The following is a 24,913-nucleotide window of genomic DNA, read 5'->3' as shown; positions in this document are numbered from 1 at the left end:
AATTTGAATTATTTTGTCATAAAAATTGTGTATTTCAAAAACTAAAATGTATTATGTAACTTTTTTATTAACTACTTCCAGATTACAGAACATTTTTCATATAATTTCTTCGCAGAAAATTTGCTAATGGAACATTTGTTTGACTTTATCCCTTACTTTAAGAATAAAAAAAAATGCTTCGCAACCTAGTAAGAACATTGTTTTATTATACAAATAGCTGAAAACACATTTCCTTATACCATTTCATTGTTAGTACCGAAAGCGAAAACATTTTTGTTCTACTTATCTGTCCTAAACCCTAATTGTATCTTTCATTGTAGGAAAAAGTATTTTAGTTGATCACATTATCTGGTTTCTTTAAGCCACCGAACTGTCTGAAATGTAGCATTTAAGTCTGTGGTTAGTTGTAGAGATTACATAAGATTACAGGACCAAGCAGACACTTCTTGTGCGAAGCAGAAAAAAATAAATAAATAACATCTTCTTTAGTGTAACGGTATCTAAGCTACTTCGTGTAACTTACTCAAAACATTGGAATCTATAATTGTAAATATAAGCTACAATGGCGGTTGTTTTTAAATTTTGAGTTTTTTCGAATATTTAATATGAATTTTTATTTATTTTTGGGCATCTTATTTCCCTTTATAGCTTCGGAGCACGAATGACAATTTTGTTTGTTTAATAGAAAAGTTCCAGCATAAACTAATGCAAAGTGCCCCCTGATGAAGTCTGTTTATTCATGTTTCTTTTATTTTCATTAATAAATCAATTGCCTTCAATACTAAGAAATTATGCACGAAACCAAAAAGTACAAATACCGATACAATTAATAAAGCTGAGATATTTCGATCAGTCATTACTGTTTGCTTATTATCAGTTATTATTATTTCTTTCATTATAATAGGTTTTCATTTATTATTTTTTGTTGTCCTTCATGGTTACTTAGCGATGTTAGATTAAGAAAATATGTTTTCCGAAGTTCATCCTATGAAAATAAAGATTAATCATATTTATCATTTTTCAAGATACTATTGCCCGCGGCTAACTACCGATAGCTAAAATTTACCACAAACTAGCAATTTTCTCCAGTATTTATTATTTCTGGGGAGCAGTGAAAACTATTAAAAAAGTATATATAATAAATACCTATATCAGTATGCGTGTCACCTGTTCAAAAAGCACTTTTTACCATAATTCCAATTTTATCCAGAACCAAAATTTATTAACCATGATGAGAATTACATGGCAATTTTTTAAGGTCCTCCGAAAGGAGCAAATAACTCTGCTTAACTAACCGCTTTTTTTCAGTACATATTTACTTTTTTTTATTTAAATTCAATTACTGTTGATTTCAGGCTGTTTAGCTCTACAAAAACATGTTTCGGAAGCTAACTATAAACAAAAGGTTTCAGATATCTTTAAAATATAAATTCGATGATCCTCACGTTTCATCCTTTTTGGATAAAATAGAGTTCCAAGCTAATAGAATTCAACAGCGTTATCTTTTAAATATTTGAGGAAAAAAACAAGCAAAAAACAGAATCATTTACAGTTTAATTTAAAATAATACCTATTGTTAAACCAATGAGAAAAAACTATTTTTCAAGCGTCTTTCTCGAATGAATTAACTTGAAATATTATAGAGCAATTTCTAGGATTGAACGTTATGCAGAAGTAAGATAAAACCTTGAAAAATGAAAACAATATTACTCTTTCAGTTAAATATAACTTCATTTTGCAAGATACAATATTTTTGTTTAAAAAAATTATGTTTTTCAAATCTATATAACTCTTTAAAACATTTCCCTTTAATTCAAAATGGGATACCTACAAGTGACGTAGTAGTTTGGGGATTTCCAGCCTGATTGGTTATTAAAACGTGACTTACGTAAGCTGCTGTTCTTTCTATTCTGTTTCGAGTTGACTTAACCCGTCAAGTATCAATTCTCTTAACACTTCAGGTACAAAATGATTTTTTTTAAATATCAACCAATTTTAATGAAAATTTCATAGATTGTGAATAAAGCATTTAGAAAGATATTCCCAAAATTTGAAGCAAAAATATTAATTTGTTGAAAAGTTATAATTTTTTTAATAATTTATCCGCAAGTTAAATTACTAAATGTTCCAATATTTCAAAATGTTTCCTGCGCATGAGTTTTTATCGTAGCTGTATGAAACTCATTTATATTACAGTTTGAATAAGTATAAATAAAATTGGATATGTTTGAACAACTTAGCACTTAATTTTAAACAAATAAAAAATCAAAATATCATAGTCTTTATATAATTTTTAAAAATTGAAATTTAAATAACAATTTAAAGTAATTTAAAAAATATTCAGTGAGTATTCAGCTTTTATTTATATCACATTGGTTACGGAACATTAGACCAATCATATATATGAGAAAAAAATAAAGATTTATTCAAAACTCATGCGCAAGGAACTTTTCGAAGTTTGAATATTATCGTAAAAAACAACATTGAGAAAAAACAGTTTAACTATAAAAACAGACAGTTTACATAACCTTGTTTACAAATCTTGAAATGCTTATAACTTTGCAAAAAATGACTGAAATTGAAAAATTTTTCTTTTAAATTGTAGCTAGATATAACTATTATTTTTTGAAACAAAAATTGAAAAAAGTATAATTTGNCTTTTTACAACAATTCCAATTTTATCCAGAACCAAAATTTGTTAACCATGATAAGAATTACATGGCAATTTTTTAAGGTCCTCCGAAAGGAGCAAATATCTCTGCTTAACTAACCGCTTTTTTTCAGTACATATTTACTTTTTTTTATATTTTAAATTCAATTACTGTTGATTTCAGGCTGTTTAGTTCTACAAAAACATGTATCGGAAGTTAAGTATAAACAAAAGGTTTCAGATATCTTTAAAATATAAATTCGATGATCCTCATGCTTCATCCTTTTTGGATAAAATAGTGTTGCAACCTAATAGAATTCAACAGTGTTATCTTTTAAATATTTTAGAAGAAAAACAAACAAAAAGCAGAATCATTTACAGTTTGGTTTAAAATAATACCTATTGTTAAACCAATAAGAAAAAACTATTTTTCAAGCGTCTTTCTCGAAAGAATTAACTTGAAATATTATAGAGCAATTTCTAGGATTGAACGTTATGCAGAAGTAGGATAAAACCGTGAAAAATGAAAACAATATTACTCTTTCAGTTAAATATAACTTCCTTTTGCAAGATACAATATTTTTGTTAAAAAAAATTATATTTTTCAAATCTATATAACTCTTTAAAACATTTCCTTTGAATTCAAAATGGGATACCTGCAAGCGATGTAGTCTGGGGATCTCGAGCCTGATTGGTTATTAAAACGTGGCTCACGTAAGCAGCTGCTCTTTCCATTCTGTTTCGAGTTGACTCAATCCGTCAAGTATCAATTCTCTTAAGTGACACATTCTATAATCCTTCAGAAAGATTCTTTCATAATGATTTCAATTCTTTCACCATATATTTCCTACTTAACACAAGGACAGGCACGAAGCCATGTAGAACATTAGCAAACTAATGATGCATCGTAGTTACCAGGTACACAAAACAAAAATATATCACGTGTTACAAATAATAAATCTAAGAAAGAATTATATTTCATCAAATCCAATGAGAAATTCGCATAATCTCCTAAATTTCCCCTTTTCTCCTAAATTAATGTTACTTTTAAACAATCTGTCAAAATCATGATAAAGGTAATTTTTTTTGGAATTGAAATACTTATTTCCTAATATAATCTAGAATCTTCAAAAAATTATCCTTCGAACAATCTATCAAAATTATAATAAATCATTATTCCATCCAAAAATCGAACAAGATCTCCTGATACAATCCATTTAAATGAGAATTTTCAGAGGATTACCTAATCTGACAAATCATAATAAAATAATTCTTTTTCAAGCCAAAAGTCTATAAACATCTCCACTATTCCTTTTTAAAAATTATTCTTTCAATAAAATTATGTGTGTAACTTCATTAAAATTTATTCAATAAAATCTGTTAAAATTATGAGAGTATCATTCTTTCAATTCAAAAATCTAGTATCCAATACAATCTAGATAATCCCCTAAAATTTTTTCTTTAAATAATCTGCCAAAATCATGGTAATTCTTTTTTCAATCCAAAATGTAATATCTTTTGAGTGCAATCTAGCTGATCCTCAAATAATTTCCATTAGAATAATGTGTAAAAACCATGGAAAAAGTATTTCTTTTTAAATCCAAAAATGTAACATCCCCTAATACAATCAGGATAGTCCCTTACAAATCTTCTTTTAATAATCTGCTGAAATCGTCAAATAAATTTTCACCCTCTCATTAAATTATTCCATCATTTAAAATAGCAATTTTTTTGAAAGACAAAAATAATATCTAATTTCCAATATAAAATTATTTGATAAATAAGTATAAATCATAATTATTAATACCAATAAATTAATAATTATAAATAAATCAAAATTATTATTAATAAATTATAAATTATAATTATTAATAATAAATTATAATTGTTATTATAATTAAATTATAATTGTTATTATAATTAAATTATAAATAATAAATTATCAATAAATTATAAATCATAATTATTATTAATAAATTATAAATCATAATTATTATTAATAAATTATAAATCATAATTATTATTAATAAATTATAAATTATAATTATTATCATCAATAAATATTATTAATAAATAATTACAATCCATTAAATAATTACAATCAATTAAATAATTATAAATTCTTATATAAAATTTCCTATTAAAGTTTAAGTAATTTTCTAATGAATTATTCCCTTGATTATTTATTATTGTCTTGAAGGAATTTTCTAACTCTAAATTAAGTCTCGTAGCAAAATAATTTAGATCAACATCGACTGATATATTTGCATACATTATTTAATAATTCATTCCCCTTCTGCTTATAAATTGTAAAATTTTCCTTTGAAGGCGGCTTCAAAATCTTTTTAAAGGACTTCACAGGATAGAATTAAACATCCACTGTTTGATTTCGAGCGCTTTAAACTAGCTTAAAACTTTGTTCGCGAAAAGTTCTGTTCGAAAAGAGCGTTGAAAGGGGGGAGAGCATTGCACGCATGCCCACTTTCCAGGAAGGGCTCGGGTTGAAGCGACACTCTTGCGTTTGACGGTCCGTCGTTCTTTGACCGCGAGCGCGTGGTACAGAGTGGACGATGTCGACATATCGCGATATGACGATTTGCGGCACGTCTCTTCTTTTTTTGTTGACCTCCATCGGCAATTTTGCGGACGCCACGACTGCTCTGGCCTCCGGCTCATCTTCTCACAGTAAGTAATATTTTTTGTAAAAATATTTTGCAGCCGAAATGTGTCCTTAACTCTTTAAAACAGAATTCTTTTTCCATTATTTTGTATTAATTTAGGTCAAAATAAGTAAAAAATGTATTTAGTAATTCATGGTTACAAATCATAGCATGAAAAAAGTCATAATTTCTTTCGACATTTTCGTTACAAATACTTGTACTTTTTTTCCCGAAAAAAGTAACGAAGAAACAAGTAAAATTACTAAATTTAAAAAGTAAAGTACAAGTAAAAGTACGTACTTTTTACTTTTACTTTCGTTATAAGTAAAACGCAAGTGAAAGTATTACCATGTATATTTGCGACCTATAAAAATATGGCTTTTTAATTATTTTGTATCAATTTAGGTCAAAATAAGTAAAAAATAATACATTTAGCATTTTCATAATTTATGGTTACTAACACTAGATTGCTTAAGCAAGTCATTTTGACTGCTTTTGACTTCAATTAGAAAAACAATGATGTATATAATGACAAAATTTCCTAGAATTTTGTACAACATGTAATTTTTTATTGCTAATATTTACTAATAACTTGTTATATAACTGTAAATAATATAAAAAATATTAAAAATTAATTTTAAACAAATTTCTTTGCACATTATTTATTCTTTCACAATCCAGCCATTTTGGCTGCTTTTGGGCAATATAGGTATACACTAAGTTTCAGTCTTTCTAGTGTTAAACATAGCATAAAACACAGATGTTTTTTTCTGCGTTAAAGGTAAAATCTTCCAAACACGGCTCACTACTAAACAATAATTTTTCGAATTTGCATTTGTAATTAATTAAATTTAAGGAAACAGTTATTCGCTATTGAAATTTCTTTAATTTACAAAATCAATTATTGATAAATTGTTGAATATGAATGGAAAAAAAATTCAAGTCCTTTATTTGGATTATTTGGTTGAAATATAATTCTGATAATCTAACAATAACTTTGATAATACTTTTTAATGACTATTAATTAGACTGTTTTTCATAATTAAAAAATACCAAAATATATTTTTGCTTGTAATTAGAGCATCAGAAAAAATATGTTTTTGAGTGAAACCGGTGCCCAAAGGGATAAAAGATGATCTGAAATACCACAAAAATCCCCATGAGTAATTTTTTATAAGATTATCAGGAATATTTTTTATGCTTCCTTTTTAGAAGATAATTTATGCATTCATTTTAATTTATGGGGCTATAAATTATTTATTTTTCTTACGTATGCATTTTGCAATATCGATAAAAATAAAATCTTAAGAGTAGGTATCTCAGAAATTATATATTTAAATTGATGCGGAATATCTTTTTAAATCTTATGAATAGCAAAGATTAATTTAGAAATATGTAACGATTTAAACAGGTTTCTATAAATGAATCCTACAAGATTTCTCAGAAAAAATATGTAACTATGAAGGAATGCAAAATTATTACGCTTGACTCAATTGTCAGCAAAACTGTGTGTATTTACTGACGTATAACAAGAAAATAAATCTATGAGAGGATGAGTTTTTTTGTTTTTTCTCCTTTTTTTCTTTTAACTTTAGCAGCCTTTAGAGAAATTGAAAATATCATTTTTGATTATTTATTTATTTATTCTAAAAAGTCTGCGTTACGATGCATTGAAACTATAACACATAGTTTGTTTTTTTTAATGATTATTTTAACAAAATATGCTTAGCTTTGAAATCTTTGTAGGAAACGTTTTCGTCAATTTCTTCAACAAAAGTAATAAAAATGGAGAAGCGAGCAGAAAAATTGAAAAAAAAAATTTTAAGAACAAAAACTTAACTTTAGTGGAAATTAACGCAAATATACTATTAATTTGAAAAACTATTATATTGTTAAAAATATTGATACCTGTAAGCAAATAAAAATCTTCTTTACTCATTAGGTAGACTTTAGATAGACATTATCTTATTAGGCTTTAGATAGACATCTCATTAGATAGGCTTTAAATAGACATTATCTCGTTAGATTTTAAATATACATTAACTCATTAGATAGAATTTAGATAGACATTATCTCATTATACTTCAGATAGACATTATCTCATTATACTTCAGATAGACATTATCTCATTATACTTTAGATAGACATTGTCTCATTAGGTATACTTTAGATAGACATTATCTCATTAGGCTTTAGATAGACATTATCTCATTAGGCTTTAGATAGACATTAACTCATTAGGCTTTGGATAGACATTATCTTATTAGATAGACATTAGAGATTTTGAAAATTTGAGAAATTTTAATGAACTGCTTCCCATTAAAGGGTATAGCTTAGTTTATCAGCAAGGGAATCCTTAGAAGGGTTTTGTAATTAAATAATAATTTTCTAAATATTTTTAAATAAATGTATAATATTTTTCGAAAATTCTGTTAATTTTAGGAGTTGACAGCTCTCACCAACTCTCTCACCCGTTTGCGCACTGCGCAAGTCGCACACAACTAGGTGAACTAACACTTAAAAACAGTTCAAACAGTAAGAACATACCATAGCTGACTGTATTCGTGGAATTTTAAAAAATTCTTCAAGTATTCTTAGAAAAGCATAAATAAATTAAAAAAAATCACTTTTTTAACGAAAAAAAGTTAAATTAACAGTTTCTCAATATTTGAAACCAATTTCCTCAATTTTATAGAAACTAGATCATTTTTCCAGTAAACTTTTCACTGCGATTTTTTTTGTGGAGTTCAAAGAAAAGATGATTAAAGTATCTTTCCAAATTAATGTGCTCCAAAAATTTAAAGTTGCATTTTTTTCTGCATTATTGTTAAACATAAACATTTCTAAAAAATCTCTGTTTCAGTCTTTTCTGTGGCATATATAGAAAATGAGGCTGCATACTTTAAAGAATTAAGTAATTTCTTTTTCTTATTTATCATCGAACTTTCTTACCATTTTTTTAATCATTTTTACCCTTGACAATCAACTTACACAATATTACCACAATAGCTATGATTATTAGCTTTTCGAGTGAACTTCGACCTTTGTGATGATTAAATATAATTTTTTAAATGAGATTTTATTTATATTAGAGTTCAAAATAAGGAGAGTTTAAGTCCTAGTTTAGCAATGAGCTTATCAATTTAATTTATTATTTTTGTTTCTAACAATGCTTTATAACTCAAATTTCTTTTTTATTTCTTCTTATTTTTCTAAGTGTGACAAAAGTTTACCACTTTCCAACAAAATGGGTTCAGTGCCCCAATGCGTAAAAAATCTTAACTATTATTTCCACAATAATATCATTTTCTTTTATTATTTTTAATTGAATTTACAAACTTCTTTTAAATCATTTTATTATTTGATTTATTTTATTTTCATGAAATGCTTAGATTTTTTTTTCGGTTAGAATGCCGAATATTAATTACAAAAGCCCCTACAGTAAGTGCTAATGACAAAAGCCCCTACAGTAAGTGTTGATGACAAAAGCCTTTTGTCTTAGCCCTTACAGAAAATTACGAATTGTTTAAATATTTTAAACTACATCTATTTTTTTTCTTGTTGAATTTCTTTATATGTTGAATAAACTATGCATTTATATGGTTCACATACACCATTAATACTCATAAATTATTGAATCAATAAGAGTAAGTTGATAAATAAACGCTTTTCCATAAATTATCAATGTAAATTTTTATCAATGCAGTTATCGTTTTAGAATTTATATTAAAAGAGAATGAAATAAACAGTAATAAGTAAAAAATATTACAGAAACATTATTTGCGAATTAAGAACAAAAATATAAGATGAATAACAAAAGATGAAAGACTTGGAATTGAGTAGAAAATTTTATGCTTGATGAATAACAAATGAACAACATGAAAAAAAATGTAAGTCAAAACATAAATGTACGACGCAATCTTATTTTAATTTAATAATTTTAATTGAAAGGAAGCAAAAAGAAAAAAAAACTTGAGAACAAATGAATACATATCGTAGAAATAATAGAACGTAGATTGATGGAATGTAAACAGAAATAAACAAAAAGTATGACTGAGACACTAAATCATAAATAGTAGAGTGTCAATTCTTCAAATCTCTGCGTGAACTAATCGTTTCTTTTTAGTGAAACCAGAGGGCTCTACTGTATGAAGGACAAAAAGAATTTAAAAAAAAACATTATGACGTTATAGCTGATCGTCCTTATATAAAATTATTAAAGATGATCCGCTGCAACGCTATTAAGCATCGTTAATATTTATAATCGTAATAATTATTATGATAATTAATTATTAAAGTAAATAATCATAGTGTTATGATAGTGATTATTATGATTCTGGTTCATCGAAACAACTTTATGAACACATATCTGTAGACAGTTAGTGTTTAAAATATCATTCGACATAGAGTTTACTGGCTATATATGCATGCTTGTTTAAGTAATGGTCCAACTCATGGAGGGAGTAAGGGCTACTTCCATTTTCATTCAAGTCATTTTTATCATGATTTAAAACAATCACACCTCCGGTTTATTTCTGTTTGCACACAGAACACTAAAGATCAGACTATAATTGAAAAACACCATATTTCTTCGCCAAATGGACAAATATAGAGTTGAACCATTATTTAAGTAAGGCTCACATGTTGGGAACAATTCGAAAAGATGTCTCAAATTTAATAATTGTATAGTTTTTCTATTGTTGTAAAGTTCAATTTACATTTAAAACAGCTGGATCTTGAGGTCACAGAATTAAAAAATAGCTATGCTGCAACTAAACTAGCACGTTGTTTAGTACTCTAAGTACCATATGAGATAGTGATGGAAAATATGCCTAAACGAAAATAATTGAGGATTTCGAGGAAAAATCCCAAAGTTGATTTGGATGCATTTATATGAAGATGAAACCCTTTCAGAAAAATTAACAGTCAAAGTTAATCTTTAAATAAATAAAAAAGAATGATTTTTTTTTGTTGATAAATATGTTTTTTAACATTGCGTAGTCTTGCGATGTATAATAACTATAATTGGTTAAAATTTTAAATATTTTTTTTCATTTTTTATTATGTTATAAATTATTACAACGACTTTATGTTAAAATATAGAAGAGTTTTAATAGTGAAGATAAAAACAACAATGAATATAAAGTGAAATAAAAAAAACAATTTAAATTTTAAATCGTCTTACTGTCATTAAGCAATATTTTACTTTAAGATTTTTAAGTTATAATTAGATGGAATAGAATATTTACATAGAGTGAAGCTTAACTTTTGGACACAGGTAAAAATTGTGAAGGTCTCTATTCTTGATTATTTAAAATATGCTTATGATATAAAAATTTTACAGATTTTATAATAAAAAAATATTTAAAAAAAACTACTAAATGTGCGAGAGGGAAAAATGTAACAAACTATTCCTAAACAATTTATTTGACTAAATTTGTAAGAAAAATATTAGTTTGTCAAAAAAACACAATATTGATATTTAGAAAAAAATTGAGTAAAATTTTATAAAGCTAGTATAAAAAAATGTGTAAATTAAAAATTTAAGCTTGTCATAATTATGCAAATGTCAGCATTACCGAATTTTAGCAGAAAAATAATTCAAGATACTGTGCATGAAGCTAATTACTTATACATAACTATGCCATATTTTAATACCGAATTTCAACTAATTCCGTAACAATTAAGAGTAATGCTGGGACAAGGAAGTTTGTGTGAACGTAGTGGTCAGCAAAACAGGACACGCGAGCCACACGTGACTCTTTAGCGACAATAGTGAGATTTGATCATGTATTTATTTTGCCTAGCATGGGTCAGATGCATTATACCATAACCAGGTCTTTTAAAGCCTGCTTTGTCTTTTGGTGACTTACAGCTTTGTTGTAAGTTTCCCTGATTCAGTGCTGGAACTTTTCTTGTGAAAGGCTCATTTGAGTCGCCTCCGATTCCGAAAAAGGAACCCGCGTTTTCCCATCATTTCCTTTGGTATCAACAATTACTTCTCAGGAAAATTACTTCTAAAAAATTAATCAATTACTTCTCAAAAAAAATAAATTTCCATTTCGGGAATATAATTGATATAAAGTAAAAATTTTACCTGTTCAATATTTTTTTCTTCATATTTATTCGAATTTATGTTTAGTATTTTATTGTTGTTTTTTTAAATCAAGTAATATTTTAAGGGAAAGTGTTTTGTTTGATGTTCTTAAATATTTTTAATAATGCAATCAAAAAAACATTTTCTCTAGATATTTGTTACATTAAACACTATTGATGTTATTGCTGTAGGCCAGGGATGAGCAAACTTTTTTGATCGAGGGCCAAAAATTGAGAAAAAAAATTGTTTGGTGGGCCAAGTAAAAATTTCAAAATTTAAATTTTTTAAAAAAAAACAATATTTAAGTTTTAATTTAAGTATTTAGTGAGATGAATGAAATTTTGATTTCATTTTTAAAAGTTCCTTATATGAGGTTTGTAGTGAGATGTGCTTACTTTAAGAAACGAGGCTAAATGTTTGTCTGTTAGTCTATTTCTAAAATGATTGTTTAAAATGTTCCTAGTTGAAAACTCTTGTTCACATATATATTTAAGATTAAGCAAACATAGCACTGATTTCCTGAGCATGAAATATTAAGATTTTGGGTATTAGCTTTTGGTAATGATTTGTAAAACTCAAACAATGGCATATTTAGAAACAACTGTATCAGATGATTGCTAGATTGTCCTCTCGTTGTAGCTTAAAATGCGCAGTCTGCCACGTGTGAAGCATAATTCACCTATATTAGATTCCATAAGTTTGCTCCTCGAGAAAGACAAGCTATTCTATAAAGAACTTCTGCTTTCAACATTTTACCAATTGAAGCTCTCTGTGATATTTCCATCAATTTATTTGTAGAACAAAAATAGAGAAAGTAAAAAGGTCATCAGTACTTTGTTAAAAAAGAAAGAACATAAATAGCTTTAAAAAAGTCGACAAGAAAATAAACGCATATTTTTTATATTTACCCTATATCGGCAAGTTAAAATTCTATCCGCGGGCCGGATAAAACCTTCCGACGGGTCACAGTTGGCCCGCGGGCCGTAGTTTGCCCATCTCTGTTGTAGGCCATTGAGACAAGGGGTGTGATTGTTCTTGTTTTCTAGTGGCGCCATCTATGGCCAAGAATTTTACTTCTGCCTTACCCATACATTCCACTCGCTTATAAAGTGGATACATTCATATATCCGCTCATTCATCCACAGATCGTAATTTTGACCAAAACCAGAGAATGATTAATCTCAAAATCAGTACTTTCAGATATAATTTGCTATGGGGACGTGGAGGAGTTTGTGACGCGACAGATTTAACGTATCCCAGTCACCATTTACAACACGGGGAGTCCTCAGCCAGCTGGATCAGAACTCCCGTTTTCACGACCGTTAGTCCAGCACCCTGCCAACCAGGCTATCCCCGGCCCCCATAAAAAACTAGTTCCTTATTTTAAACACACTGATCAACAATTTAGGATATATATTATAATTTGTTTATGGAATATTATATTTGTTTTTGCATATTTGCTTATAATATATTTATGGAGAGACAGTAATAAGTAGCATTTCGGATTATTTATTATTTTTTCTTGGCAATGAAGTTGGGTTTTAGAAGCCTTTTTTTCCTGTTGTTTTTTAGCTTTTTGCCTGATGATTTTTGCCGACTATCGGTGTAGGTGGACAAAACAAAGGAAAATAAGCGATGTTATTAAAGCATGACATATACAGAATAAAAGAGGACAAAATTATCATGCAGTGTGAATGTCTATTCCTCATACACATCTATTGTGATTTTCAGTTTATAACAGCTATTGATAAAAATATTTGCAATATTGATCATCGTATAATTCTATAAGATCTCATCTAACAAGGACGTTCACCTTGTATTGTAAGGTATCGTCGCTTTTTCAATGCGTCAACTCCTGTCTCTTCATATCTGTTCATTTTTTTGTTATCCTTACTGTCGACAAAACATCATTTCAATTTAGCATTTATTTTTAAGGCATACAAGAGAAACAGGATTCGTAAAGTATTCTCAGTTTATTTCCGGCAATACATATTAATACAATAAATTTACTGTACAAAAAAAGTTCGAAAAGGTTTTTCAAAATAAAAGAAAAAAAATCAAACCATAAGTTCTGTAGAATTTTTTTTAGTTCAGTTCTTTAATTCTTTTTTTTTTATGATGCAATGGAACAATTTTTTTGTCATAAAAGCTAGTTGTGGTTATATTTCCCTGATGTTATAGCGTACAAATGTTCCAAAATCAAGCGATATCACAAAAATCTAAGGAGAATTCAAATAATTAAAACTTAAGTAAAAATTGCTGAAGGAAACATATTGTTTATTTAACTCATTCATTATTAATATATTTTTATTGGGTAATAAAAATTTAAACGATTTGTAGGAAAAACAATAGAGAATATTGAAATGAATTTGAAAAAAAAAATAATAAAATTCATATAGATATATCCAAAAAATGATAAAAAATATATTTTTTTTCTGATAAGCACCGTCTAAATCGAAGATTTGTAAAAATAAATTAATATTCCTACATTCCAAAACAGCAAATTTGGATTGCTATCAAATTCCTGCTTAACATGGTATCCGTTTTTAAAAATTAAAGTAAAATCAGTATATCTTAGTGTTTTATTAGCAATTAGTAATCAATTATTAATTAGCAATGAACAATTTATTTCCAGAAACTTTAAATATTGTTCAATTTGGGGAAAACTACAAAACAATTTCTTTAAAGCTTTTTTATTTTTGCAAAATTTTCAAAAGTGCTTAATGATTACAAATCTGTACACTAATTTGATAATAAATTTTACAAATTTAATTAAAAAAAATTTTCAATGTGTTCAAAAATTTTTTACAAGAAATAAAAAATTTTCGTCATTTTAAAATTTTTTTTTATTGTGTAATCCTATGTGTTCTAAAAATCTGCACCACTGGGACAGAAAGATTTCTTTTCAAACATTTAATTAACATTTAAGAACACATTATTTTTTTTTACCAATTGCACTTAATATGCTTTAATTTAAACTAAAATACTGAATTATAGTGGAAAATACTATTGTTAATAAATTAATTTTAATTTATCATCAAAACTTCACAATATTTAAGTCTTACAAACCTCAAAATCTAGGACTTCCTTGTACCTTATTGCTTCACGCTTAGTAAATCTCGTTTTTAAAAAGTTATTAACATCTTATATTTAAGAAATAGTTGCCTTTTATCGAAAAATTATTATTTATTATCTTGAATTTTGTATAACATTTTAATAGTTATACTTTAAATCACAAATAAAATGCTTTACATAAAATTAACCATACATGAATATAATAAATACGTGACTATATTCATATATTATATTGTATTTATATGAATATAATCAATACTCAGAAAATAGTTGTTGTTTATAAGTAAATATGCTTAATATTTTTTTAGGTAAATAATATTTTTAACACAGATTATACAATGTAAGATTTGTACAAAACATTTAGTACAGTTGGAAAACTTTAACAAGTTCATAATGTTCATTCCAAGAAAATATCATTTTATATTACTTATTACCTAAATATTTCACCACATTCTGAAACATGATGATGAAATCTTTAAAAAAAAAGAATCACTTGCGTTCGCGTAAAATAAATGTGAAACATTACACTTAAAAGAAAATTAAAGGTTTGATTAATTTTTAAATAACATTTCTTTCAAAGTTATTTATCTTTAGTAGTAAATAAGAAAAATGGCGTCGCATTTGGCAAATTTTCACCAACAATTCCATCAAATATGTTTGCGTTTTAAAAAAAAAGTCTGAATATTTCAGATTATTTTTTTTATAAGGTTAAAAAAACATTCATTAATTTTATTATTTCTCAATTTTAAATACTACATTTTTTTTAACTCTTCTTTTTGTGTCTGTGAGGATGGAATAATTTAATCAAATATTAAATCATTTGATTAAAGAGCTCGAGTCGAGCGAAGAGCTCGAGTATACAAATCTTTATTAAATTGCAATTCCTAATAACTATACAAATTTCAATAGTTTTTTTTAACCACTGCAAGCATAGTTTATCGTCATTTCATAGCACATATAGTCAATAACTATTTATTTTTATTTTATTTTATAACTGTTATTGAACATCCGACCCAATTTTTTGGGTTTATGACTACTAATGTTCAACTCTGTAGCCTTGTTGTTTTGAACCCAATCCAGAACACAAGGGAACTCCTCGATAATGTATATTGAGAAATTAGCCTTTGTGTAGGACTTTTAATGGAACTAACCATCATTTGCGTTACATGGAGAGGAAAACCTACCACGGTTAGCCTGACGGTAAAGGGACGCTAACGCATGCTCCGTCTACCACTGATGATTCTTTACGTCAGCACTGTGGTCGGTGCAAGCAGGATGCGGAATTCGTATCGACCAGCCATCGCTGGGATTCGAACTCGGTTCACCTCATTGGAAGGCGAATGCTCTGCCCCCTGAGCTATCACGGCTCTCAGTTTCTGTTTAGACTTCCAGATTAACTAGGGTGCTCAGATCTATTCTGAAACTTTGAGTCTGATGGCCATAAATCCCTTCCTGATCGCTGTTTTCTGATCGCTAAAATTAATGGCAAAAGGAATTCATCGTCAATCGAAAAATCGACATTGCTTGTTTAACTAGGGGGTCCCAAATTTTATTTAGAGCTCTGTATTGGATAACAATTAGAGTTTCTTGAATCCTACCAGCGGAATTATCTCTGCATTTTATGGTCAATCAAAATTTTGTCGACTTTCTGTCGAAAAAAATTGACAGAAACAAATCTGAAAAAAAGGAAGATATAGAAAAAAAAGGGTTGAAAGTTTTAAAATGAGACAATGAAAGAATTTATCGTGACGTCTTAGAGCTGGAAATTTTGGAATCTGTCTTTCAAAGATCGCAGGCAGAATATTAAATAAATAAATAAAAATAAAATTAGAACAAGAAAAAAAATAAAATTAAAATAAAATAAAAAATAAGACTCTTTTAAAAAGTTAAAAATAAAGGAAAAAATTTAAAAAAATTAAAAATAAAATTTAAAAAAAAAAACTTTTTTCACGCTGTCTAAAAAGGAGGCAATTATATATATCTCAACATTCTATCGCCCATCAAAACTTCGTCCTCTTCATTTCGAACAGAAAATATACATAAAGCTAAAATGAAAATAAATAAATAAAACTAAAAATAAAAAATCACGTTTTTTCAGTAGACGAAAAAGGAGACAATAATTTTATTTTTGCGAGACATGAAACGGTAATAAGCATCCTTTTCGTCATTAACGCCAATCACTCCCAATAACTCAAACCATGTTTTTCGAAAATAATGCTCCCTAAAGTAACCAATTTTGCATCTAACAATTTCTCTCTCTTTTTTTTAATCAACGTTGTTGTGTTTTATATTTTCATTATATTATAATACAATTATTACCCAAAAAACAGCGAGCACAAAATAATGATTAATTTAAAACATAATTAACAAAACTCAGAAAACAGTGCTTCAAATTACAAGCTTGTAAATTATGTCACTTTCTGCCACAGCTAAGCATTTGAAACAAGTTGACTTTCTGAACCACTTCATTGTGAAGCCAGCCTTTGCACAGACACGGAAATGTGCATTTCAGTGTTCGCGCAACACTGAGTTTGAGATTCACTGTTTCGTTAAGCTTGTGCATGAATGCTGAATTATTTAACAGGGCATCTCTAGATGTTTGCTTAATAAATTCCGATGGATGTTTCGGAGGTGTTATCTTTGGAATTCAAAAGCAGCTCTCATTTCTATACTTTAATCTGGAAAACCTTTTGTTTCATCAGAAAAGTTATTAATACGCCGCATCATGCTCGATTATAAAGTCAAGGTTGCTGTTGCTTTGATGCTTGGGTACATAAAATATTCGATTTCGATGTGTTGGGGGCTACACGGAAACTTATAATTATGTAGGAAATATATTATTGCAAATATTTCAAGTTGATTAAATTAAATTACCGAATCTTCGGAGGGCCATTCTTTTTAATATTTGTAACAAAAGGCATAAATATTTTGCTATGCGTAAACAACCAAAACTTTGTGTAATACTCTTTTTTTTTAAATAACTTGTGCTCTTTAATACACCTGTTTGACTAACAGAATCCTTCCTCAAATCAGGATCAACGTCACAAAGTGAATCGGTTGTTAAATCGGTTATTGTGTGTAGATTCGTATAGAAAACCTCTTTCAGTCTAATTAAGTCCATTAGCAATTGCATGCTTACAAATTAAGAATGGAGGGAAGACGTAATTCTCTCACTCATAAGAAAGAGAAACGTTTAAGCTTCAAAACTAGTTTTCTCAAATTCTCTAAATGGTGACTTAGAACAGTCATCACTTCTTCGATTTATGAGAATAATTTTTTTCTCCCGAAATTTCTCATAATTTCAGATTTTGACAGTTTTTTGGCTGTATGCCGAAAGCCACTAAATTTTTTTTTAGAATTTATAAACATCTCTTAAATAAGAATATGTTTCTATATGAAGTTTTCAAAGTAACATTACGGGAAGCTTCCCGGAATTCAATATTAATGTAAAAAAAAAAAAAAAAAACATTGAAAACTCGGGATTTGGTCATCAAGGGTTGTTTAATGTACACAAAATATAAATGTTCAGATGATATCCAAAGGAACATTTTTAAATGCGACATAAAACGAGCGAGAAATAAATATGATTGATCGATTCCCACCGATGGCAGTTTTGGGACATAAAAACTGGGATCAAGTTAACTACCAAGAAGTTGAAATTAAATTTTCCACATGATAAATGGCGGGGGCAGTACTCACTCCCAACTTTTTATACTATTTTAGTTTTTTTTCCTTCAAATTTATCTGCATTTCTATTGTAGAATCGGTTTGTTATGAGTTTCTCCCATTTCCTATACAGTTTGAGACTTAATTACGTTTGATATTCATTTCCAGCTTCATTTCTCATATTGTTTTAGAACTTTAGGCAGTTGATAAAAGGTTATATATAGTATATACAGCGGATATGCTATGTATCATCTTATAAAGAGTTTTTGAGTAAAGAGTATTTGTATAAATAGTTCACCTTAAGCGTCGTCTTGAATACCTACCTCGATGCATATGAGACAATGCGGTGTCCTTTTATATATATTTTCTTCTTGCCTGCTAATACAAACAAAAATATATCTTGGCTCTTTAATTATAAAAAAAAACAGTCTAATAGTTACAGAAGAGCCGTGGTGGCTCAGGAGATGAGCCGTTCGCACTCACGGAAATGCTCATGGTTTCGGCACCGCTTGGCAGTCTTGGCGGAAACTTTTAAGTCAAACCTGCTCTGTCGCCAAATTGCTTTTGCGTAGCGTTTATAAACAAGGGATAGAATTGTTTTCACTATTTTATTAAAATTTTTTTCATTGTTTTTGTGTTTTCATAAGATCATGTAACTCAAATATTAAAACACAAAATTCTCTTTGCAATATTTAGTAATAATTTTAATTAAATCTTTCAAATTTAGTTTTAATCTGAACTTCTAAGCTGGAATTTAATTTTAAAATTTTATGACTGTGAAGGGCATTGACCTGATGACGTATTCTGATACATTGATTGTATTGACTTGTTTGGAGTTTTCTCAGAAGTGTTTTTTATTTTCAATTTCTTAGTTAAAAAAAAATAATAATTAAATAGATAAATGAAATATTATTTTTACTGATTTGATTTAAATTTTAATAAAATCATTTTATCGCGTTTAAAGTTATATTTTTTTTTTTAATTAAACTCCAAATTTATAATTGAAATGCGTGCAATGGAAACTAGTGTTATACTTGCGAACAACTTTTTTTCGAGTTTAAGTGTTGTTAATTATGATGAAAGTTGACAATGTAATTTTCTCTATAAATCAACTATAGATATTTTTTAAGATGCAAGCAATCACGGTGGATAAAACAAATCAATTAGGTTAAAAATAGCATAAATGCTAAAGAACAAATAAAAGCAAAAGTTCTCTTAGAGCCCTGAAATATAAATTATATTTTACTTTTATATATACTTAAGTTCAGATTGGTCTAATCAAACTGAAGAAACAGAGAAACTCTTATGTCAAGGAATTGTAACTAATTTTATTATACATGTTTATTTAAGTTTTTAAAACTATTTACAAAAACATCTGAAATATATTTCATATTAACAAAATAGTTCACTGTTGCATTCTAAGGATAAATTATTTTAATTGTATAATTTGCTTTTGTAGATCCATTTCCTAAGATATTCCCCAATTAATTATTATTTGTGTAGAAATATCGATTTTTCTGTGAAGTATTTCTTATTATTTATTTTGAATCTACCATTAATTTTTTTTCTTATACTATTATATAATATCTTATTTAGTAATGTTATAAGAAATGGCAAAATTTTTAGTCGTATAATTATAAAATAAAACTTGGTTCTTGTACTTCATCACTTTTGAAATTGCATTTGAGTAAAATAATGTTAAAGTAAATTTGATCGGATTAAAATTAAATAAAACTTTTTTTTCTGAATTTTTATAATTTTTGAAACTTTCAAAATATTGAAGTAGTGTCATTAAAATCTTCATCTTATTGAAAATGAATAAAATAATAAGGTTAAAGTAAAGTGCTGCGTATGAGAATGAAATAAACATTTTTTTTGAAACTTTTATTACTTTTGAAACTGCAAACAAATGACTAAAATGATAAGGTTAAATTAAAGCACTTTAAATGTATTAATTGCTTTCTCAGGTCTATTTTTTCAGATCTATCTTAATTTATTATTTGCGTAAAAGTATCGATTCCTTTGTGAAAAATTTCTTATATATATTTCCAATTGAAAATTATCACCTTTTTCTGATTAAATGTTTTATTTGAGAAAAAACGATTTAATAAAATCTCCTCCATCTGATAAAGCAAACAAGTGAGGCAATTTTTTTTAACTGTATAAAGTTCTTCTTTAACTCATTTCTCAAATCTATTATAGTTCATTATTAGCGTAACAATATGTATTTCATTGTGAAGAATTTTTATTATGCATTTGGAATAAAAGAATTAATTTTTTTTCCTAATTACGCATCTGAAATGCTGAATTTAGCGATAAAGGTAAGTTTTGCAATGTACTGCAATAAAAATACCTTATATAAAATTTTCTTACATTTGAATTGGAAACTGAATGCAATATGCCTTAGTATATAGTGAGCACACAAGCCTTTATATATATATAGCATAATAAAGAATGGTAAACTGTCTCAGCAAGTAAAATAAAATAAAAATAAATAAAAAAACAATAGATTTTACACTTTCAAGAACAAAAAAAAAAAAAAAGAAGTTGAAAAGTAAAATATTTACAAGAATCTATTTTTAAATAAAATTCTGAGACATAAACATTAAATTAAGTATGAATTTTTCATTCAAAACGAAAACCGCTTATAAAAAATACAAGAGCGGTGTGAAGATAGAAGTGAATAAGAAAGAAATTTTTAACTAGAATAGAACCATCATTTTCCTACTCAATCAACGTAATAGGGTTGCACGTTGTAGCAAGATGTGACGCATAGATCGGTTGGGTTACCATATTCTTAATTATGCGGTTTTCAGAGAGCTTATTCTCGACCGCGCCAAGCGGTGCCGAAACTGTGAGCATTTCCGTGAGTGCAGACCGCACCCCTTCCAATGAGGTGAACTGGGTTCGAATCCGAGAGATGGATGGTCGATACGAATTCCGCATCCGGCTAGCACCGACACAGTGCTGAAGTAAAAATATCCTCATTGGTGGACGGTTACATGGGTTAGAGTCCCCTCGCCATCGGGTAAACCGTGGGAGGTTTTCGGGATTTTCTCTCTCCATTTAACGCAAATGTAGGTTAGTTCCATCAAAAAGTCCTCAACGAAATCAAATTTCTCCTAATATTTGATCCAGGAGTTCTTTTGTTTTCTGGATTTGTTTCAAAATTACACGGAGTTGCTACGGAGTTGAACATTAGTAGTGATGAACCCAAAATTGAGTTCAACGACCGTTATAAAATAAAATAGTTAAATAGTTACAGAAAAAAAAATGTGTTAATTTATCGGAATTATACTTCTACTAAAATACAAAATCCAAAAAAAAAAAAAAAAAAAAAAAAAAAAAAAAAAAAAAAGAAAGCAATAGTTCGAATTCTTCTTTAATTCTTATTTTAAAATTTATCAGAGATTGGTATAATAAATTAAAGAAACTTCAATGATGAACTGTTTTTCTTAGATCTAAATAACTGCAAATTTGAAAAATTATTGTTTGGAAGTGGGCCGTATTTGAAATATTTCACTTTTAACGTAGAAAAAGACACCGGTGTTTCAGGCTGTATTTCATAACTGTGCATTATTAAAATATAATATAATATTTTTCACTGACTTTGACCTTAGTTAATATAATATAATTAAAAAGCAAGAAAAATAAGTTAAATTCCGAGTCGAAGTGGTTAATATATATATATATATATATATATATATAATCAAAATTTTTGTCCAAAACGAAGCATACTTATAGGTCGCAAATATTACATGGCAATACTTTTACTTTTTTTTATTTCTAACGAAAGTAAAAGTAGAAAGAACGTACTTATACTTCATTACTTTTTAACTTTAGTACTTTTACTTGTTTTTTCCGTCCGTTTTTGGGAAAAAAGTACAGGTATTTGCAACGAAAGTGTCGAAAGAAGTAGTAACTTTTTTCTGAAATTTCTTGAAAAGTTCCCTCAAAAAAATACTGCTTTTTTTTTCTCGAAATTTTTGAATGTTTTCCTCGAGACTAATCTCTAATTTTCTCTTCCAACACTTCATATAAAAATTCAAGGCCACCAAACATCTTCTTCTCCTTATTACAAGTTGGTTTTTTTTTTCTTAACAGCAACCGTTTTACTGGGGGAGGAGGGAACGTGAGACCCCTTCACTGACCAGAAAACATAGCAATCTCATTGAGAAACCCGACTCCGAAAGATCCAACTATTAGCTGTCTCCAGACTTATCTTTGGACATGCTTGTTTCACTTCCATTTAATCAGTTGTGAAAATCTTTTTGAAAAAAACGTTTTCTGAATCTGTAGAATGGATTTCGCCCCTCACGGTGAGGAATCCCTGCAATAAATACTTTAAAAAAAGGGAGACACCTTTGCTTTGTTTAACATCTAATTTAAACCAATCAAAAAATTTAAGATTGAATGCACACCCTCTGTCCTGAGAAATATAAACAGATACATTTAAGATGCTCGTTTTGAGATGTATGTAGCTCCTGTCTAGGAAGGGCGATATAAGAAATTTTATATCGTGATGCATCGTCAGTTTTGCATCGCGATATAGTATTTTTGAATTTCATTTACTTGTATGGCGCAGAAAGTCGGATTTCTATCAAAACTTCATACTCCGATTGATTTAAATCAATTTATGAATTTGATGTACATGTTTTGCTTAAGTAAGATATTAATGTTATATTCTCTAAAAATGATCGCACAAATAGCGAAAGATTTCTTAGTTTGAAAATAAATAATAAAAAAATAAATGAAATTGAAATTTATCAATACATTTACCTAACAATATAGAAAGAAAATTTAAAAAATAAGTTCGTTAAAAATTATTTGTATGCTTAAAACAAAATGCTAAATAAATTTAAAAAAAAAACACTTTTAAAACAACACTATTTTTTATCATTACTATTTCACATAAATAATAAAGTTAAATTGAATAATTACCGAATTTCGAACGAAAAAACAAAGTAAGATTTAATTTCTTAAAAATAAAAACAAAAGAATAATGATATTCGATAATATATTCAACTGACAATATTGAAAGAAAATTAAAAAACACGATTATACTCTTTAATGAAACGAAGTGCTAAATGATTTTAAAAAAAGAAGTCGCAATCGCGAACATTACAAATTTTTTTGAATAAACAAAGTTGATTGACTTATGTCCAGATCCAAAAGAGGAAAAATAAGTTATGTTATAATTTTATTTATAAAAATGAAAACAACTAAAGATTTATAAATTTAAAATCAGTAATAAAAACCCATTAAATTATTATTTTATCCAAAAAGTTTTTAACAAATTAAAATAAAGTAAAAAAAAGTCTAACAAATTTAATTACTTTTTAATTTAATTCTTTATGGACACCTTAAATTAGATTTCCGTTTGTAATAAATTCAATAATGTAAAATAATACTTAAACATATAATATCAAAATTAATTTTCACATTTAAAAATAAAAGTCTTGTTTAAAAAAAATACCTAATTAATTAAGAAACACTTCTTTATATATTCTTTTCAATAATAGATTACGTTCAGAACAAGGTAACGAAAGCGATCACAAAGTCAGTCCCACTGAAAATAATCTACAAGAAGAAAAAAAAAAACTAAGAGGTGCGGAAACGAACATGCGAGATCACGATATATGTTCTCAAAACTGATTCTGATTCTANAAATCCAAAAGAGGAAAAATAAATTATGTTATAATTTTGTTTATAAAAATGAAAACAACTAAAGATTTATGAATTTAAAATCAGTAATAAAAACCCATTAAATTATTATTTTATCCAAAAAGTTTTTAACAAATTAAAATAAAGTAAAAAAAAGCCTAACAAATTTAATTACTTTTTAATTTAATTCTTTATGGACACCTTAAATTAGATTTCCGTTTGTAATAAATTCAATAATGTAAAATAATACTTAAACATATAATATCAAAATTAATTTTCACATTTAAAAATAAAAGTCTTGTTTAAAAAAAAATACCGAATTAATTAAGAAACACTTCTTTATATATTATTTCAATAATAGATTACGTTCAGAACAAGGTAACGACGGCGATCACAAAGTCAGTCCCACTGAAAATAATCTACAAGAAGAAAAAAAAAACTAAGAGGTGCGGAAACGAACATGCGAGATCACGATATAAGTTCTCAAAACTGATTTTGATTCTACCGCTCATCAATCAAGGCCGTTTCAATATAACGATGGTCTCATCGTCTTCCCCAGCGCGAGTTGGCACGTAAGAGATCCTTGCGTGTCTTGTACCGCTATATCGTATATCGCTATATCGTTCTTCTTTACTCGACGGCTTAAATCAGATTTCTGATGCATCGCCTGGAACGAAAGTCGCTGTTTCGGCCTGCCGATTTAGGCGTTAAATCGATATGTCACGATATATCGATTTATAGCCCAGTCCTACTCCTGTCTTTACATTTTGAAAAAAAAAATCGTATTTTTATTTTTTATTTGATCATGAAAATCAATAATGACTGTCAGTATTCATTTTCTAAATATTCAAATAAGTGCTCTGCTATCATACACAATTTGTTTACATCCGTTAGATAAGTTAAAATTTGTCATTATACTAACTAGTATGACGTCAATGAAAGGATCAAAATGCAGCATTCATATCTCCCTCCAATAAAATCTAATAAATAAAAAATTACATTCTGTTATTTTTAAATGTTACTTTTTTAATTTTAATATGAAAATTATTTTCGATAATAATTTTCCGAAGGATATTTCATGATAAAAACAAATTTTTTTTC

The 24,913-nt window shown here is 27.5% G+C and overlaps 2 protein-coding genes across 2 annotated transcripts in view; one reads left to right on the top strand and one right to left on the bottom strand.

Moving 5' to 3' along the window:
* LOC107455484 (uncharacterized) overlaps window positions 1–24,913 on the bottom strand; it is a 383,034-nt gene that overhangs the window by 129,887 nt on the left and 228,234 nt on the right. The gene's annotated exons all lie outside the window — the stretch shown is intronic.
* The window catches only part of LOC107455482 (lachesin), a 174,377-nt gene continuing 154,630 nt past the window's right edge, over window positions 5,167–24,913 (top strand). Inside the window, exon 1 of the mRNA XM_043041967.2 lies at window positions 5,167–5,335. Coding sequence (XP_042897901.1) covers window positions 5,221–5,335 — 115 coding nt within the window. The 5' untranslated portion in view covers window positions 5,167–5,220. The remainder of the gene's footprint in view (window positions 5,336–24,913) is intronic.

Source organism: Parasteatoda tepidariorum, chromosome 3 (assembly GCF_043381705.1).
Source record: "Parasteatoda tepidariorum isolate YZ-2023 chromosome 3, CAS_Ptep_4.0, whole genome shotgun sequence".
Lineage (NCBI taxonomy): Eukaryota > Metazoa > Arthropoda > Arachnida > Araneae > Theridiidae > Parasteatoda > Parasteatoda tepidariorum.
The sequence above is the reverse complement of the archived record's forward strand: the minus strand, read 5'-3'. Positions and strand labels throughout refer to the sequence as shown.